We start from the raw sequence: 16,538 nt of genomic DNA, 5'->3' as shown, positions 1-16,538 counted from the left end.
ACCACCTGATCATAATTCCCCTCAAGAATTAATTTAAGTTTATTAATATCCAATTTTTTGCAAGGATTATAATAATTGACTATAAACAACTTCTTATCATTGACATACAATTCTATTCCTATATATTCTTCATCAGTTCCTATTTTAATTATTCTATAATTCAGATTAACATGAATAAAAGTAGCACAACCTCCTCCAATTCCGTCTTCCCTATCACATCTAATTATTGTGTATGGATATAATTTAAATTCTAATTTTTTATTTAACCAAGTTTCTTGAACACAAATAATATCTGGTTTCTCCAACAATTCATCAATATATCTTTGAAATTCTTGTCCGTTAGCAATCAAACTCCTAGCATTCCATTGTAAAATTCCAACCATTCACTACCCCAACCCCTCTTGACTGGAACTCGCACTAAGGTTGTTCCTGACCTCCTCCCATGACAACTCAGTAACGTCCAGATGATGAACAGCTGCTTTCACAATGATTTGTATCCTTTCCGTTTTTGATTTTGTTTCCATTGTTGCATTTAATACTCCTGCAATGAAAGTCACTAATTTCTTAACATCTATCCATACTTTCCCGACCTGTCCAGATCCATGAGCTGAATCTTGTGGCATCGTGTCATTTATTCTCACTGGAGCCTCTCCCACCAGTTTAACTGTTTCTGCATAAGAAACTTTACTTTGAACTTTTGTACGTTTTACCTGAGTTTCCCTCCTCATCACCAGATCACCAGGCAACCCGCATAAGCCGCGCTATGCTCCCCCCACCCCACCCCCCGCAGTTACAACACTTCGGTTTTGTTCTATTTCTGCATTCCTCAAAGCTATGTTCTTCTCACACATCTTGGGCATCTCTTTCGTCCTTTACACACATTTGCCGTATTTCCAAATCTTTGACAGTTGAAGCATCTAAACAGTTTCGGAATGTACTCCCTCACTGTGTATGACGTGCAGCCTAAAAACACTCTATGTGGTAAAACGTCACCCTGAAATTCAATCAGCACAGAATCCTTTTCTTTCTTTGATCCATCTCAAAATTCTGTAAATCTCTTAGCATCTTTCACTTTTGCTCCTTTTAAATTGGTTTTTATTTCCCCAACTGAAACATCCACCGGTATTCCCCAAATCACTCCTCTAGGTCCCATTCCACTCATTCCCACCTTACTCACACTGATTACTTATGTTTTCCCACCTCTCTTATTTTACAGGCCTTCTCTCTCTGATCTTCAGTTTTACAAACAATCAGCAAATTTCCATCTCTCAAAACTTTAGCCAGTTTTATGTCTCCAACTTGATTTTTTAAGATAGGCGTTAGCTTAACTGTGTTCACCATGTTGACTCCATTTCCCTCACCGAACCTCAATATGATTTTGAACCCTCCTCCTTCTTCATCAGCACTTTCACTCGACACAACCCTTCTTTGTCTCCTAGTACTATCGTCAGCAGAGTCGTAACTCCTCTTTCCCTTCATCGACTCCCGCCGAAAACTCAACTCTAAATTGCTGTCTTCGCTCTCACAGTCCCCCATGTCTCCCCACTCCTTCTCAATCACCAAACAGCCGCGCCTACCCGCCAATGATTTCCGTTCGACCAAGTTCCACCCGGCCGGCGGGAACGTTTCACTGCCAACGTGCTGACTCGACCAGCTGAGTTTTCTATCCGTCTTCCTGTCAACACCCAGCCAAAAAATTGTTTGGGGGTATTTCTCATGAGGAAATGACAGTATCACATGAGATAAAGCTAAAAAAAAATATGATTTTTTTACAAGAGGTTGGTCAAACTCAACACCAGCCACCAGGCCAAGCTATCAGGATCCTTCTTCATCTGCTTGGCCTGGATCTATCAGAATCAACACCAGGAACTACCAGGTCCAACTCCAGGTGCTGTACCTGGACCCAACTCACCCACAAGTCACGGCCAGGTTCAGGCTCAACCAGTAGCCTCCAGGCCCAGCAGCCCGGTTCCACCATCACCTCAATACCAGCCACCTGATCCAACCATCAGGCTCAGCCTGGGGCTCCAGGCTCCAGATTCACCGGCAACCAGGACTGAGAGAGAGGTAAGCCTAATACAATGGCCCCTCCTAGAAAAACGGAGAAACTTGAGGAAAATATGGAGGAAATTTAAAAAATCATTGAATTTTGTGTCAGCCGAGCTGTCTAAGCTAACAGTACAACAGGATCAACTACTATCATTAATGGACGAGGTCGACACTGAAATTCAAGCTTGCAGAGAAGGACAAGAAGATCATGGTATTGGAACAGAGGGTGGATGAACTGGAGCAGTATACCAGAAGGGATGACTTGGTGATAACTGGTTTGGAAACAAGACATAGGATTTATGCCAGAGTTACTGGAGATAGAAACACAACTGAGGATGCTCCACAGGAAGAACTCCAGTCACTAGAACAACAAGTGTTGTGCTATAATTGAATCTGTTATTGAACCATTCACTTACATCTGTAATCTGTCACTATCTACAGGAGTCTTCCCTGATTTAATGAAAATTGCCAAGGTGGTTCCATTATTTAAGAGCGGTGATAAACAGAGTTTCACTAATTACAGGCCAGTGTCACTGCTTCCACAGTTTTCCAAAATATTAGAAAAAGTGTTTGCATTAAGGTTGGACAAATTCATTGACGAAAATTCAATTTTAAATCATGAACAGTATGGCTTTAGGACCAAACATTCAACAGCAATAGCAGTTATGGATTTAGTAGATTAAATTTCATCAGCAATTGACAATAAAAACCATTTCATTAGTGTTTTTATTGACTTAAAAAAGGCATTTGATGTCATTGATCATTCAAGGTTACTTCTTAAATTACACCGGTATGGAATAAGAGGGGTGGCGCATCAATGGGTTAATAGTTATTTACGCAATAGAAAACAGTTTGTTCAAATAAATAATGCTAAATCTGAATTAAAAGATATTTATTATGGTGTGCCACAAGGGTCAGTCCTCGGACCTAAACTGTTCATATTGTTTATTAATGACCTGGTAAATGTATCTAATTTACTTGGCACCGTTTTATTTGCGGATGATACTACATTGTTTTATTCAGGATTAAATGCAAATGAAGTAACTCAAGTGATAAACAGTGAATTGAGTTAAAAATGGTTTGATGTAAATAGACTGTCACTGAACCTGAACAAAACTAACTTTATACTGTTTAATAACAGAAGAAGCTGTGATGTATCTTTAATGATAGATGGAATGGAAATTCAAAGAGTAAAAGAAACCAAATTTCTTGGAGTCATGTTCGATGAGAGTCTCACGTGGAAATCACATGTAGGTTATTTAAAGGGGAAAATTGCCAAAGCCATAGGTGTATTATATAGAGTCAAGTTTCTACTAAATTTGTCGGGGTTATTAACATTGTATCACTCACTGATTGAACCATATTTATTTTATTGTTTAGAAATTTGGGGAGCCACTTGCAAAACTTTTACACAACCATTTTTCATTTTGCAAAAAAGAGCATTGAGAATCATTAATAACAGTAACTATTGAGATCACACTAATCAATTATTCATTAGATACAAAATACTGAAATTTCCTGACTTGGTAGAGTGGAAAATATTGCAAATAATGTACAGAGCGAATACGAGTAATCTACCAACTAATATTCAGAAAATGTTTCATAAGAGAGTAAGTGGGTACAAGTTAAAATGAACTGATGTCTTTGAGAAACCTAGATTCAGAACCAAAGTGAAGGAATGTAACATTTCTGTAAATGGTGTAAGATTGTGGAATGCCATTAACAGGGAATTTAAAGAATCAACTTCACTTGCTATATTTAAAAAAATGTATAAAATCTAATGTATTTAGTAATTATGAAAATGTGAATTATAATGTCAAAGATTAGACATGAAAATATTAGAAAGTGACTGAGGTTATACTGTGTTTGTTTGACGGATAATTTTATTTCGTAAAAAGGGGCAGAAATTAAAAGATTGTTTCTTCTATCTGCTCCTTTTCATTCAAATGTTTTTTCTTTTTTTTTTCACTATGTTAATGTATGTTGTATTTGTTTGTGTTTATATTATACATTTTGATTGAAATAAAAGATTTAAAAAATATATATTTGAAGAATAACAAATGGCTGATTTGGATAGTGTTGATCAGGTAGAGCTTTGCTGTCAGCGTTCCACTGCATAATGGCTTCAAACACATATGTAAAAGTGTTAGTTTTCACGTAAAACATTGGATGAAATTACACAAACTGACTTAGCTCTAGTTAAGGCGCTTGCAATAGTATGTGTATGTGTACATGCATGTGTGTGTATGTGTGCGTGTGTTAGAGGTGTGAATCTTCACTTGTCTCCCGATTCGATTCGATTACGATTATTGGGTCAACGATTCAATTTGATTCAATATCCCAATGCATCACGATTATTTCATATTGATTTGTTTTCATCTATAAATAGAAGATGTCAGATAATTGCTTTTTATTTTATTTTATTTTTTTATCAAAACATAATTGACACAACCTGCCATCCCTCAAAAGCTCTCCATTCACAACAGGTTAGGACAAATCCATGCTTTCGTTCTTTTTTTAAACACAGAAACAGTTTTGTTTACCTGTTTGTAGCTACGGTTTCGCCGACAGCTGCCGGCTTCTTCAGGCTGGCGCTGATGGTGACCATCAGCGCCAGCCTGAAGAAGCCGGCAGCTGTCGGCGAAACCGTAGCTACAAACAGGTAAACAAAACTGTTTCTGTGTTTAAAAAAGAACGAAAGCATGGATTTACAAAGACACAGCAAGAACACACCTAAGAGGTTAGGACAAAATATTTAAACATTTAAGAAGATTTAACAAAGTAAAACATCTGTTTCCTCGTTCAACACCACGCCTCAGGCTGAGAAAACACGCTTTCAAAAACTCACAAAATCTAAAAAAAAGTACTGAAAACCTACAGGACACATAATGTAATAATAAAATCCATAATGGGTTCATTTATGACTGTTTAATGTCTCTGAGCAGCTTTAGAGTCAAATATTTATGCCACAGTTGAAGGATGTCAGAAATAACACCAAATGAAATTATTTGACTTAGTTTGTTATTTTATTGGAACCCAGTGGTTCATTTCTGAAGTGTTGGAGAATGAATCAAGTTCTGTTTGATGCAGAAAATAATAAAACATAAAACAAATTCTACACTCCAATAATATTTAAGATGTGTGTTTTATTCTTCCTGATAATAACACCAGCAGAAGGCTGTGGGCTGGATTAGGATTAAATTACCCAGTTGATGGATCTCCTTCACAAACCAGCTAACTACAAACCTTTCCACTAACCTGTCCTGTGTGACCCTCATGTCCATGCTGTCTCTGGAGGAGCAGATAGGAGACTAGATCTCCTGTAACTTAAAATGGACCAAAGCTTCCTCCCAGCTTCTCTTTAAGCTGAATTTAACATCAGTTTATCATCATGGAACAAAAGAATAAAGTGGAACAAGAACTTATATCTTCTATTTCTCTCTCCTTTTAACTTCTCCGTGTCCCTAAATAAAAGAGACAGACGATCACGCTGCAGCCGCCGTCACTGACCCCGCCCCCTCCCCAAGACCGGATCTCCCGACATCACAGCACTCAGTCTGACTGAGCGCTTCGAGTTGAAATAATAATTAAATCCAACAGAACCGGTCGGGCTGATTCGGTTCCGGTTCTGGGTTACAACTCTAGCGCTCAGCCCTGCAGTATTACATTAAGGCGGAGGTAAATGTGGAGGACACTCACTGACAGATTTGGATGCTGCGCTGGTGCCGCCGTTAAAAAAACAAAACTACATTCCACTATAATCGATTATGGCGTACTCTTCTACGATGCAGAATCGTTTATGCCCGCATCCCCATGCATCGATTATTTGATTATTTTCCTCAGCTCTAACGTGCATGTGTGTGTGTGTGTGTGTGTGTGTTTGGGGGAGGGTACATTGGAACTTTGTTCTCCCCAGTTTGAAAATCCTATCTGCGCCCCTGCTCTCAGACCCACTAAAACAACACCAGTGACCCAAGATCAGACACAGGCTTCTTACAGAGAACTGTAATCACTCCTCTGAAAGGATGACGAATGAGGAAACATGGTAACTCATAAATAAAAACAGACATTAATCCGATTACTGGGTGAGACTCTAAAAGGGAAAAATAATGCAACTCAAAGGGCTGATATTTCTCTTCATTCAAATTCAGTTCAAATTTAGAAAAAAATGTTAAATGTCAGAATAAAGAATTGCCAGTTTCATTCAAGTACGACTCTTACCTGCGGGTAGAAACACTCACAGCTTCTCCTTCACCTCCATCAGACTATCATCCAAATCTCCCTCTGAGTGCTCCCCCCCTTCAACCTCTAAGCCCTGGGAGTCCTCACACACACGCACACTCACACACATGCACACACACATGTGCGCGCACACACACGCACACACACACGCACACACACGCACACACACACACACGCACACACACGCACACACACACACACACACACACACGCACACACACACACACACGCACACACACACACGTCCAACTTGGACGAACACACATGAACTCTCATCATGAGCCAGAGTCCAGGACACATCTCCTTATTCACCCTCTCATTTGTCACATGGAGACTTTTATTTCATGTTCAGAAGAGTGAACGGAGCAGCTGTACAATATTTACACGTTTCTCCTCGCTGAGGTCAAACCAAAAATCATCAACAACAGATAAAAAGGATGAACATTAAACACGAACATGTAGGCTCTGCTCTGCCACGCTTCCTCTCAGCTTTTATTTTGGTGGCGTTGAAGCCTCTTATTTAACATCCTTTCAACATGATTTGTCCCGGTTCCACTGAGGCAGGTAGAAACTATCACATAGTCCTTAAAACCCCTTCCAGGTTTTACTGCCACGGATCATTTTATCTACACACTTTTAAAATGTCCATCAAAAATAAGAACGACAGACGGTCCCTTATCAGGGTCATTTAAAAATGTCATCGTAGAAACTGTTGCTACTAATTTGTCCTTATACACAGCACGTGTGTGTGTGTGTGTGTGTGTGTGTGTGTGTGTGTGTGTGTGTGTGTGTGTGTGTGTGTGTGTGTGTGTGTGTGTGTGTGTGTGTGTGTGTGTGTGTGTGTGTGTGTGTGTGTGTGTGTGTGTGTTTCAGTATTATGGAAGTTAACAGAAATCTCTTTTGGAGCAGAAATAACACAATTTTCTTTTAATTTGGGGTAAAAAAAACTCTTAGCATTCACAGGCTTCTTCATCTCCATCACTGCAGGTGGACTCAATCATAGAAGAACTCTGGAGCATTAAGGTCCCACCAGCAGATGGACGCGGGATCTTCTCAGAGCACGATGCACGTCCGCACAGCCTCTGTCACGTCTCTTTAGTTACACAGATGCAGGATGTCTCTGGCTTCTGATATCGAGTGGATGATCAAGGACAAGTTCTGCTTCAGGCCTTGGCACTGAGGCTGAAGAGCTCCATAAAGGAGTTGAAAAGGTTCTCCAGCCAGCCCTGGTTGGCCATGCACTGCTGCACCACCTCCTCCTGACCAGGATCTTCAGCGGCCTGCTCGATGTTATCAGTCTGCTCAGGAAACAACAAGGTTTAGGTCAGGACGGGCCATGGTGTTGTGGGTACAGTAATCATTTGCAGAACATCAGATGTCTTTGACCCCTGGTTCCCTCAGAATAAAGGCAGGAGGTGTCACCACCTCACCACCAGGTGCGCCGGGATTAAACAACAAACATTTCTAGAGAAGGATGTTTTAAGATGCTCCAGCTAACACTCTGGAGGCAGCAAACCTCTTCAAGCTTCGTTACGTTGGACTTTCCCCTAACTTTAGTCCACGCTGTGGTTTAAGAACAGAACCCAGTCTCACCTCCTTCTTGCAGTGTAGAAAGGTGTGGTACTTGTAGTGGTGAAGAGAGTGATACAGGCTGTAGAGTCGACACGTTTCTATTGGAAGCTTCAGATCCTGCAACAGACAGCAGATCACGTCTTCATGTCTCTCTCCAAAGCTTCAACACTGCAGCGGTTCCCTACACCCACCCAACAGCACCGGTTCAGCCATCCTTTCCTTCATGTCTGTTTACATCTTCCCCAGGAGTCCAGCTGACTTTACCAGGTCCTGGTCCCTGTCCTGGTAAGAAGGGCTGAACATCAAACTGCTCACCTGCTGCTTGAGAATACTCTTCTTGATGCGATTGAGAGTTTTCCGGTTGTAACCTTCCCCACCGAGATGGACCCTGACAGCTCCAGATTCCAGAGGGTCTGCTGTCATTATGGGGAAGAGGTGTAGGGCCTCCTGGAGCCCAGATAAACCACATCATCAGTTTAACAGATTTTCACCCAGATGTTTGATGTAGATCCAGATCTAACAGAAGCCATACCTGGTGCTGAGAACTCATGTTGATTCTCCTCAGCAGTCTCTTCTTCTCCTCGCTTAGCAGGCCATCAATTTTCCTCATGGGAGGGAGGTACAGCTCATCTGGAAAGAGAAGGAGCATAACCGGAAACAGCAGGAGGTGTACAGGTGTGTGCGTGTATATGAGAGGAGACCTCAGCGAACAGCTTTAGCTTGCATCGGCCACACCGAGTTACTCCTCCTGAGTGCTCACCATCAGTGTCCTCCAGTGCTTGGATCATGTCAGGGTCCAGGGCTGTGCTCACCAGCATCTCCACATAGCTCCTGAACATCTCCCACATGGCACGGCTGTTCATCAAAGCCCTCACAGGTCCTAAAACACACACAAAAGCTGTAGAACAGGTCTGTACCACATAGGTTGTAGAATAGGTCAGGGCGTCTCAAAGACGGCGGGACTTCAAATCCAGAAAACTGTGCATGCACAAACAAATCCAGATGTGTCCGACTGAGCATACTCGTGGATCTAAGCACATCTCTTTTCTACGTCCTCACCGACATGGAATTTAGCCACAGGGAGGAATTCCAGCCAGAGGGAGGTATTAGTGTAAAAGGCTCCTGGTGTCAGAAACAGCAGTGATGTCAGCAGTTGGAGGATACGGGCTCCTGCGTGTGCCACAGAGCAGCTGCAGCTCCAAGCACACTTCCAACAGGAATGTTCTCGGAAACCTTGAAGCAGCTGGAGAGCCAGTCTCATGTTGGGTCTTTCAATCCTGACTCTCTTGTCACTGCACCATCAATAATGTCCTCTGATAAAACTAAAGTTATTAAAGGGACTTCTGCTCCACTTTGCTCATGCTTTAAAGGCGAGCTGTAAGGAAAAACTCACGTTTTTGCATCGTTTGCATCTCTTTTGTGTTAAGTCAGGAGATGTAAGTGCATTTAAATATTGGCGTTTGTGTTTCTATACAAGTTTAACTGTGATATATCACAGGTGTGCACTGGTGGAGGAGGTGCTCAGGATAACAGTTTTTGTCGGGTGACTGGATTGAATTTTTGTCAGTGGTTGTCCTTCTTTCTTTTCTGTCCCTGAAACCCTTATTCATGCATTCATCACATCACAAATCCACTAATACAACGGTATCTTATGTGGTGTCTCATCCAAACCCCTCACCAAGCTTCAGCACATCCAGAATCTCCTTACCAACACCTGCTCCAATGACCACATCTCTCTTGTCCATTCAACACCTCCATTGGCTTCCTCTCACTCAGAGTCCTCCCTACCCTGGCCCCTCCCACCTCGCTGACCTGCTCCACCACCGTGTCCCATCCCTCTCCCTCCTCTCCCACCATGACCAAGCCCTGAACCTGGAGAGACACAGCTTTTTCCATTGCTGCCCCCACCCTCTGGAACTCACTCCCACAGAGGTGCATTGTTTCTCTTGATTGTAGTGGAGTGTAATGGTGGAAAATGAATAATAATAACAATAATACATTTTATTTAATAAGTGCCTTCCATTACACCCAAGGACACTTTACAACAGTGGGGAATAAATAAAATAAAATAAAATAAAGTAAAATAAAATAAAATAAACAGCACAATACAGACATATGTAAAAACACTTAGATGCTAAAATAAAATAAAAAGTTTACTTAAAACTAGGTGGTAAACGTTATTATGGTCTACATTTTTTGAAGCCAAGGAGTAGCTTAAATTGCAGTTCCACCCTCATCCACTAGGGGCTGGTGTCAGAAGTGAGCAAATCCTCATTGACTCCCATGTTAAAAATACCAATTTCACAGCAGACATAAACATGTTTACAGCCTGGTTCAACAGACCTAGTTTACACTCATGACAACTCTGAAGGGGCGAATTTAATGCTTAAAAGTCAGAATAATTAATGAGCATCAGAGCCACATGACTTCCGAGCTAGCTCTGAGAAAGACCTCAGCCTGGGCTCTGAACTTTACCCCAAAATTCCACTATCTCCGCTCCGCTCCACCCCCGCTTTCCGCTGCCGCTCGCTTCCGAACTCAAATTATACTGGTACCCGCTCTACAACGGCTCCGCTCCAGTGCGGAGACCTGAGGTGCGCAAACAGGCATGCACGGGATTTTCGAGATCTTGCAATACAGTCCAAGCAAACGCGGAAGTTAGATCCAAACACCCGTTGTGTGGGAGAAGCATCGACGTGAACTGTTTAATCTGCCCATCGTTTGTGTTGAGAGATCAGCAGTGTTTGGATCAACAAAGTGTGACTACTTTGATAGTGGAAACTGTATTCATGGCTTATTTTTGTGCATTTAAAGTTCAACCGCCGTTGATAGTTGTTAAAAGTTGTTAAACCTGTGCATATGAAACAAAAAACGCCTTTTGTTTATCGATTTATTGTGAAATAACGGAAGTTGTGCTTGCTCCTTTTCCTGTTGGGCGGTTGTGATTTCTGTCCATTTACTGCGGAGGTGCTCCGGCGTCCGGCAAAAATAGAATCAATCCTATTTTTGCCGGACGCCGGACGGCCGCAGTAGTGGAACAGCTCTGATTGACTAGAACGGGACCGTTTTTGCTGCGGAGTTCGTGCCGGAGCGGAGATAGTGGAATTTTGGGGTTAGTTTTGTGTGTGTGTGTGTGTGTGTGTGTGTGTGTGTGTGTGTGTGTGTGTGTGTGTGTGTGTGTGTGTGTGTGTGTGTGTGTGTGTGTGTGTTTGTGTGTGTGTGTGCGTGTGTGTGTGTGTGTGTTCGTGTTTGGATGTTAGTCATGGAATTATTTAGACACAAAGGGCCAGCTGTGGTTATTGACTGTACTAGCGGATCATCCAAGCAGTTTCTGCTCCTTTTCATCATTAAATACATTTATATTGATGTACTTTATTTTGCTGGCTGAATGGGGGAAATGCTGTGTCATTTAACTGTTTGGTCAGACATGTTAGAGGGGCTGCTGGCTGGATACGAAACTTGAGCGAATGCCCGTCGTCTGTCTCCCGCCCGAGAAAAGTTGCTAGAGCAGGTGGCTGGCTGAGACGCATGGACCGCAACTTTCCATGCAAACTTTGGGATTTATGAAAGAAAACTTAGCGGAAAAATGTGTGCAACTTTAAGTTGACTAAGGACCTGGCTGATACACGTTGGACATGGAGAGCACCTGCAGTGCAGAGTTCAAAACAGTTCGAAGTGAGTAACTCCACTAACTTAAAATTCCATTTTCTTTTGTTTTTCCATTCCTAGAGATTTTGAATAGTTAAGCAATTTTTATACATTTTATGACTGATTTAAGTTCATTTTGTACTACAATTTTGTTTACAAGTCACTGATTCCTTCTGTGGTGCATTCACATATAGGTTTGATTACTAACAACACTGATTTACATTCTAGTGTTTCTTCTTCTATTTTATTTTTTAACTTCTTTAACGGATACATTCCAAATATTTACATATTTGCATTATTTTTGCTTGCAGCTGATTCCTTTCTGACGTTTCTTTTGTGTTTTCCTTCCATTTTTATTTTTACCAGTTATGGGCTACAGATTATTTTGCCTTTTCTATGTTGATAACATTTTTGCTCAAAAGCTTTGACTTTCCCTTACATGTATTATAGGGTTTTGCATATTTCGTTCTTTTTGCAACACTTGTCCAGTACACGTAGTTTACTGCATCCCTTTCTTTCACCTGAACTCTGTTCACATAATATGCTTTAACATAGCACATACAGGTAGTGCTAGGTTTCTTTTTATTTATTGCTTTGCATCAGGTGAAATCTATGTGTCTACATTCAAGTGCCCTCTGTGTATGCTCTGCTCCTCTGCTGAGTTTCGCTAGATGTCCTCGCTTCCTAGGATAACATCTCTGCTTCATCTCCTTTTTCTGGATGTCCTATGGTTCCCTGGCTCTCTACGGATCGCTGGGGTCTGGTCTGTACCTGCCCATCTGCTTCCTGCCTATGGATTCCGCTAAGTGGGATTACTATTTCCTGTTTGGATTACTACTTCCTGTTTGGGATCACTATTTCCTGTTTGGATTACTATTGACTTCTCCAATGTGGGGGGTTGCTTTCCCCACCTGATGCTCCATGCCTGGGAACTAACCTTTCATTCGTCTACTGAGTCCTTAGAGCCTCTGGGATTATTCAACAACTCGTGGTTTCTGCCAGGACCCCGTGTCCTTGACAAGGGGGGGGGGGGGGTTATGTAGCGTCCAGAAATGGTCAGTTTTTCATCTACAGTTTGACCTCTTCAGTATCCGGTCATATGGAGACATAAGTCTGCATCTGGTGCCTTTAATCTGCTGGATTCTGATATTCTATCAGCTGAAGTCCAGGCCTCTGCAGCTTTGAATACAGGATAACATTTTGTCAACAAAACTGTTCCCGTTTCAAGGCCTTAAGCTTTCCTCTTATTGCTTCTACAGGATTCCTCCTGCCTCTAAATAAAAGTGAACATTTTCAGCTCATATGAGTTAATTAATCATATAATGAATGGATAGTATGGTTAAATGAAATATTTTGATTAATCTGTGCCTAAGGTAATAAGGTTGAAATGAATATTGTCCTGCAATGATCCATTTGTCTGATGATCAGTCTACGTGACAAGCTAATCAGCCATACACACATACACATGACAAGATAAGTTAAAGTAATTGCATGCACATATATATATGTTCTTACCCACAAATCAGAGCACCCTCTATCTGAAAGAAGGCGTGATGTTCTCAGGGTTGTTTGTTAACACATGGCATGTCCCAATTGGCCACTAGGGCTGCAACAAACGATTATTTGGATAATCGATTAATCGGATGGGGTCTCGACACGATTAATCGATTAATCGGATTACATGGGGACATTTTTAAAAACTGCTAGGGAAACGTTATTTCTCTCCTTCCTTCACTTTATTTAACACAACATTATTAGAAAACAGTTCAATAGCAGAAAAACAACATGCCATCACCTAAATTGTCTTATAAGGTGTATAGACAGAGACCCTAAGCTACATCTATCTGTGACCTAAAATGCTTGGTCCAAGTTAAACAGCTTAAGGGCAATTCTCATCTGTTTTGTTTGATCTCATCTGTAGACATTTATTATAACTGGGGATGTCAAACAACTAATTTTTAAATGTAATTAAACATAGGCTGTGAATTAATCAAAATTGATCACTATTTCCAAAAATGACTGAAAAAATAAGTTGCCACACACTCCATGGAAACTTTCAGAGAATCCACAAATAGTGGCTTTCAAATGGTTTTGTTACTTTTTGCAAGTTTATAAAAGAAGCAGATGAGACAGCATGTCTGATAATTTAGTTTTTCATCAGATAATATTAGAACATGTCAATCATGTCTGAGGGGCTTTTATAAACACTGTATAACTAACACTACTGGAGAGGGTATGAATTACACAGGGGCTTCTGGGGAGCCCAGTTATGGGGGGGGGGCATTTTGCCTTGGCCCCCAAAATGTCTTGAAACGGCCCTGGGTGTGTGACTGAGTGTTGAAGGTGACCTGAATAGTATCAAATTTATAAATATTACATGTGTGTAACTTATTGTTTTATAGGTAAAAACGTGTAGTGGAGATAAATCTATCTACATTTTACTTTTCAACACTTTGTTTTGTTTTCTTGTTTTTATTGAACTATTTTCCTGTCCTGTCTGTTTCTCATCTTCCTGCATCTCCTCTTAATTCTCCAGAAAAACTGCTGCCTGGATTCTTACTTTTTCACCTCATCAGTTACTTCTGAGCAGATCAAAGGGATCTCCTGACCGCAAAGCGCAGAGCGCGTTTTCGATGCTGCGTGAGGTGAAATCACCGCAGCACAGGTGATGAGCTCCGCAGTAGCAGAGCGCTGAAGGCACAAATAAGACAGAAAATAGAGAACATGTGCAGACATGAACGATCGTGTGCTAATTATAGTTTTTTGGTTGCGCCACTTTGAGAATGGACCGTGCGCTGGAAGCAGCTGCCTGGATCGCTGCGCAACAATGCGCTGTGCCGCTCTCTGCTCAAAAGAGTCCAAAAATGATATAATATAGAAAACTTTTTTCCGGTTCCCCTGGATGTGTAGGATATACAGCTCCCCCATAATTCGATCCCTGCTCCTGGATGAAAAGCCGGACATTTTCATCAATACAAGAACCCGCAGTCCGGACGCGCCGGACAGAGAGTGAAAAGTGGACACGTCCGGGGAAAACGGAACGTACGGTCACCATAGTCCTCATAAAGCGGGAAATTATAGATACAGTATTTTGCTCGCGCCCTGGGCCCTTTAGAGTTCGTGGGCCCTGGGCAATTGCCCAGGTAATCCGGCCTTGGGCGGAACCGGTTCGCAGCAGCGCGATTCCCCCCCCCCCCCCCCGCTCATCTAATAAGCGTCGCGCTCACGACTTTAGACTCTTTTTTTTACGAGTTTAGGGCATGTCTAGCCTGTGTAATAATCCGGGACTTGGATGAATCACTTTTGAAAAGTTTTTAATTTACCCGGACACAGAGTTCTCTCCTTCCTCGCTGATGATCCCGACATGCTTGCGTTTAAGACGCTGCATCATCCCGTGCCATGCTAAGTCTGACCTAAACGTTGCAGGTAACGCATGTCTTCGCCTGATTTAACTGAAAATGCTCCCAAACTTAAAAAGTTTTTACTTTTTTGACTCTCGCTGCTTCTGCCATGTTCCTCTTCCAAACACCTGCCGGCTCTCCCTCGCGCTGATCTGCCGGCTCTCCCTCGCGCTGATCTGTCTGCGCGCAATGGCGGGCGGGAAGGGGGGGTGCTTTTGGAAGAGTTGTGCGACACAACGAATCGATGACGCAATTCGTTGCCAACGCTTTTAGTAATCGATTTTCATCGAATTTATCGATTTGTTGTTGCAGCCCTATTGGCCACACAATCATAATATAAGAATTATTAAAATAGAACTCACTTCCTGAGTGAATCAGCTCAAGCTCAGTTCAGTTCAAGTACACCTTCGGAGTGGCCAATCCTGAAGAGACTTTGAACCATCAAAGATTTCGACAAGCCAAAAGCTGTCTGCAGCGACACAGAAACTTGCTCTTTCAGCTATTCAGAAACAGCTCTTCTAGACGCAAACAACTTCATCTACCGGTTGTGACCTGGAGACATGTCTAGACTGGAACTGGTCGTACTGCGGTTGTTCCTACGGACGTCGGTACCTATGGGGTCCACACAGACTCCCGACATTCCAGATCTACCATGAGGGTCTCCGATCAAAGGTACGTAGTCACGGCATGAATTGCGTCTGATGCCGTTTTGATAAATTAATTCTTCAGTTTATGACAACCACAAATTCTTATACGCAGAATTCATAATTTCTTCTCAATACAAGGTTCTGACTAACGTCACATTACATCATCACACCCCACATTCCATCCACTTAGATTCATCCATCACATAAAGTTGTTTATAGCTGGCCATGTTTTTTAAATTTGTTTAGAAAATAAATTTCTTACTTTTTATAAACTTGACTGTCTGAATTAATACGAAGTGTGTTTATGATCACCGAATAAGCAAAGAATCCTAATTCTTCTGATTAAACATTCAAAGATCAATCAGGTTGATATCCTATATTTATATAGAACATCATATCTTATTCAATATCTTAATCAATTTCCCTCTGGGATTAATGAAGTATTTTTGAATTGAATTGAATTATTGGTCATAAGTAAATGTCGTACATTAAGCTTAAAAGAAACATATTATCCCTCTTACACCTTTCATGTTTGTTTTTTCCTTTCTGCCAGTCCTGTTAATCAGCTTCACCCAGTTCACCTGAGCCCTGCCTAACTGTCTCCTTGCTTCACCTGTACGCTCCTCCTTTTAAGCAAAGCTCAGGCTCTGTCTCCCTGCCGGACAGCTGAGGCGTTAAAAACGTGACGTTGCAGGATAAACAAACAGGAGTTTATAAACAATCTGTGTTTATGATCCTTGTGTTGTCCCAGTCCATTACATGGTTTTCTCTTGTGGAGTGATCTGTTACAGCTGACTTCTTTATTGTGCTTTCCGAACAACACCGAACAACAGAAATACAAAAGATGGATAAAGGAAGCTATAGAGATAAGGAGACGTGGATGTGGGACCATGAACAGAGACGATGGAGTTTACACGTTGGATCGTGCATGGGACTACATCATCGGAGAGGGGAGAGCGGGCAGCAGAGGGCAGCAACG

General features: G+C 41.7%; 1 protein-coding gene across 2 annotated transcripts in view; it reads right to left on the bottom strand.

Annotated features, from left to right (window-relative positions):
- Nucleotides 1-6,592: 6,592 nt before the first annotated feature.
- Nucleotides 6,593-16,538, bottom strand: part of prr12b (proline rich 12b) — a 63,988-nt gene continuing 54,042 nt past the window's right edge. For both annotated transcript variants that reach the window (XM_054741931.2, XM_015969256.3), the window contains 5 exons: nt 8,624-8,743; nt 8,396-8,493; nt 8,179-8,310; nt 7,885-7,980; nt 6,593-7,589 (listed from right to left, as the gene is read on the bottom strand). In XM_054741931.2, the coding sequence (XP_054597906.2) occupies nt 7,455-7,589; nt 7,885-7,980; nt 8,179-8,310; nt 8,396-8,493; nt 8,624-8,743 (581 nt within the window). In that variant the 3' untranslated portion in view covers nt 6,593-7,454. The remainder of the gene's footprint in view (nt 7,590-7,884; nt 7,981-8,178; nt 8,311-8,395; nt 8,494-8,623; nt 8,744-16,538) is intronic.

This window comes from Nothobranchius furzeri, chromosome 18 (assembly GCF_043380555.1).
Source record: "Nothobranchius furzeri strain GRZ-AD chromosome 18, NfurGRZ-RIMD1, whole genome shotgun sequence".
Classification (NCBI taxonomy): Eukaryota; Metazoa; Chordata; class Actinopteri; order Cyprinodontiformes; family Nothobranchiidae; genus Nothobranchius; species Nothobranchius furzeri.
The sequence above is the reverse complement of the archived record's forward strand: the minus strand, read 5'-3'. Positions and strand labels throughout refer to the sequence as shown.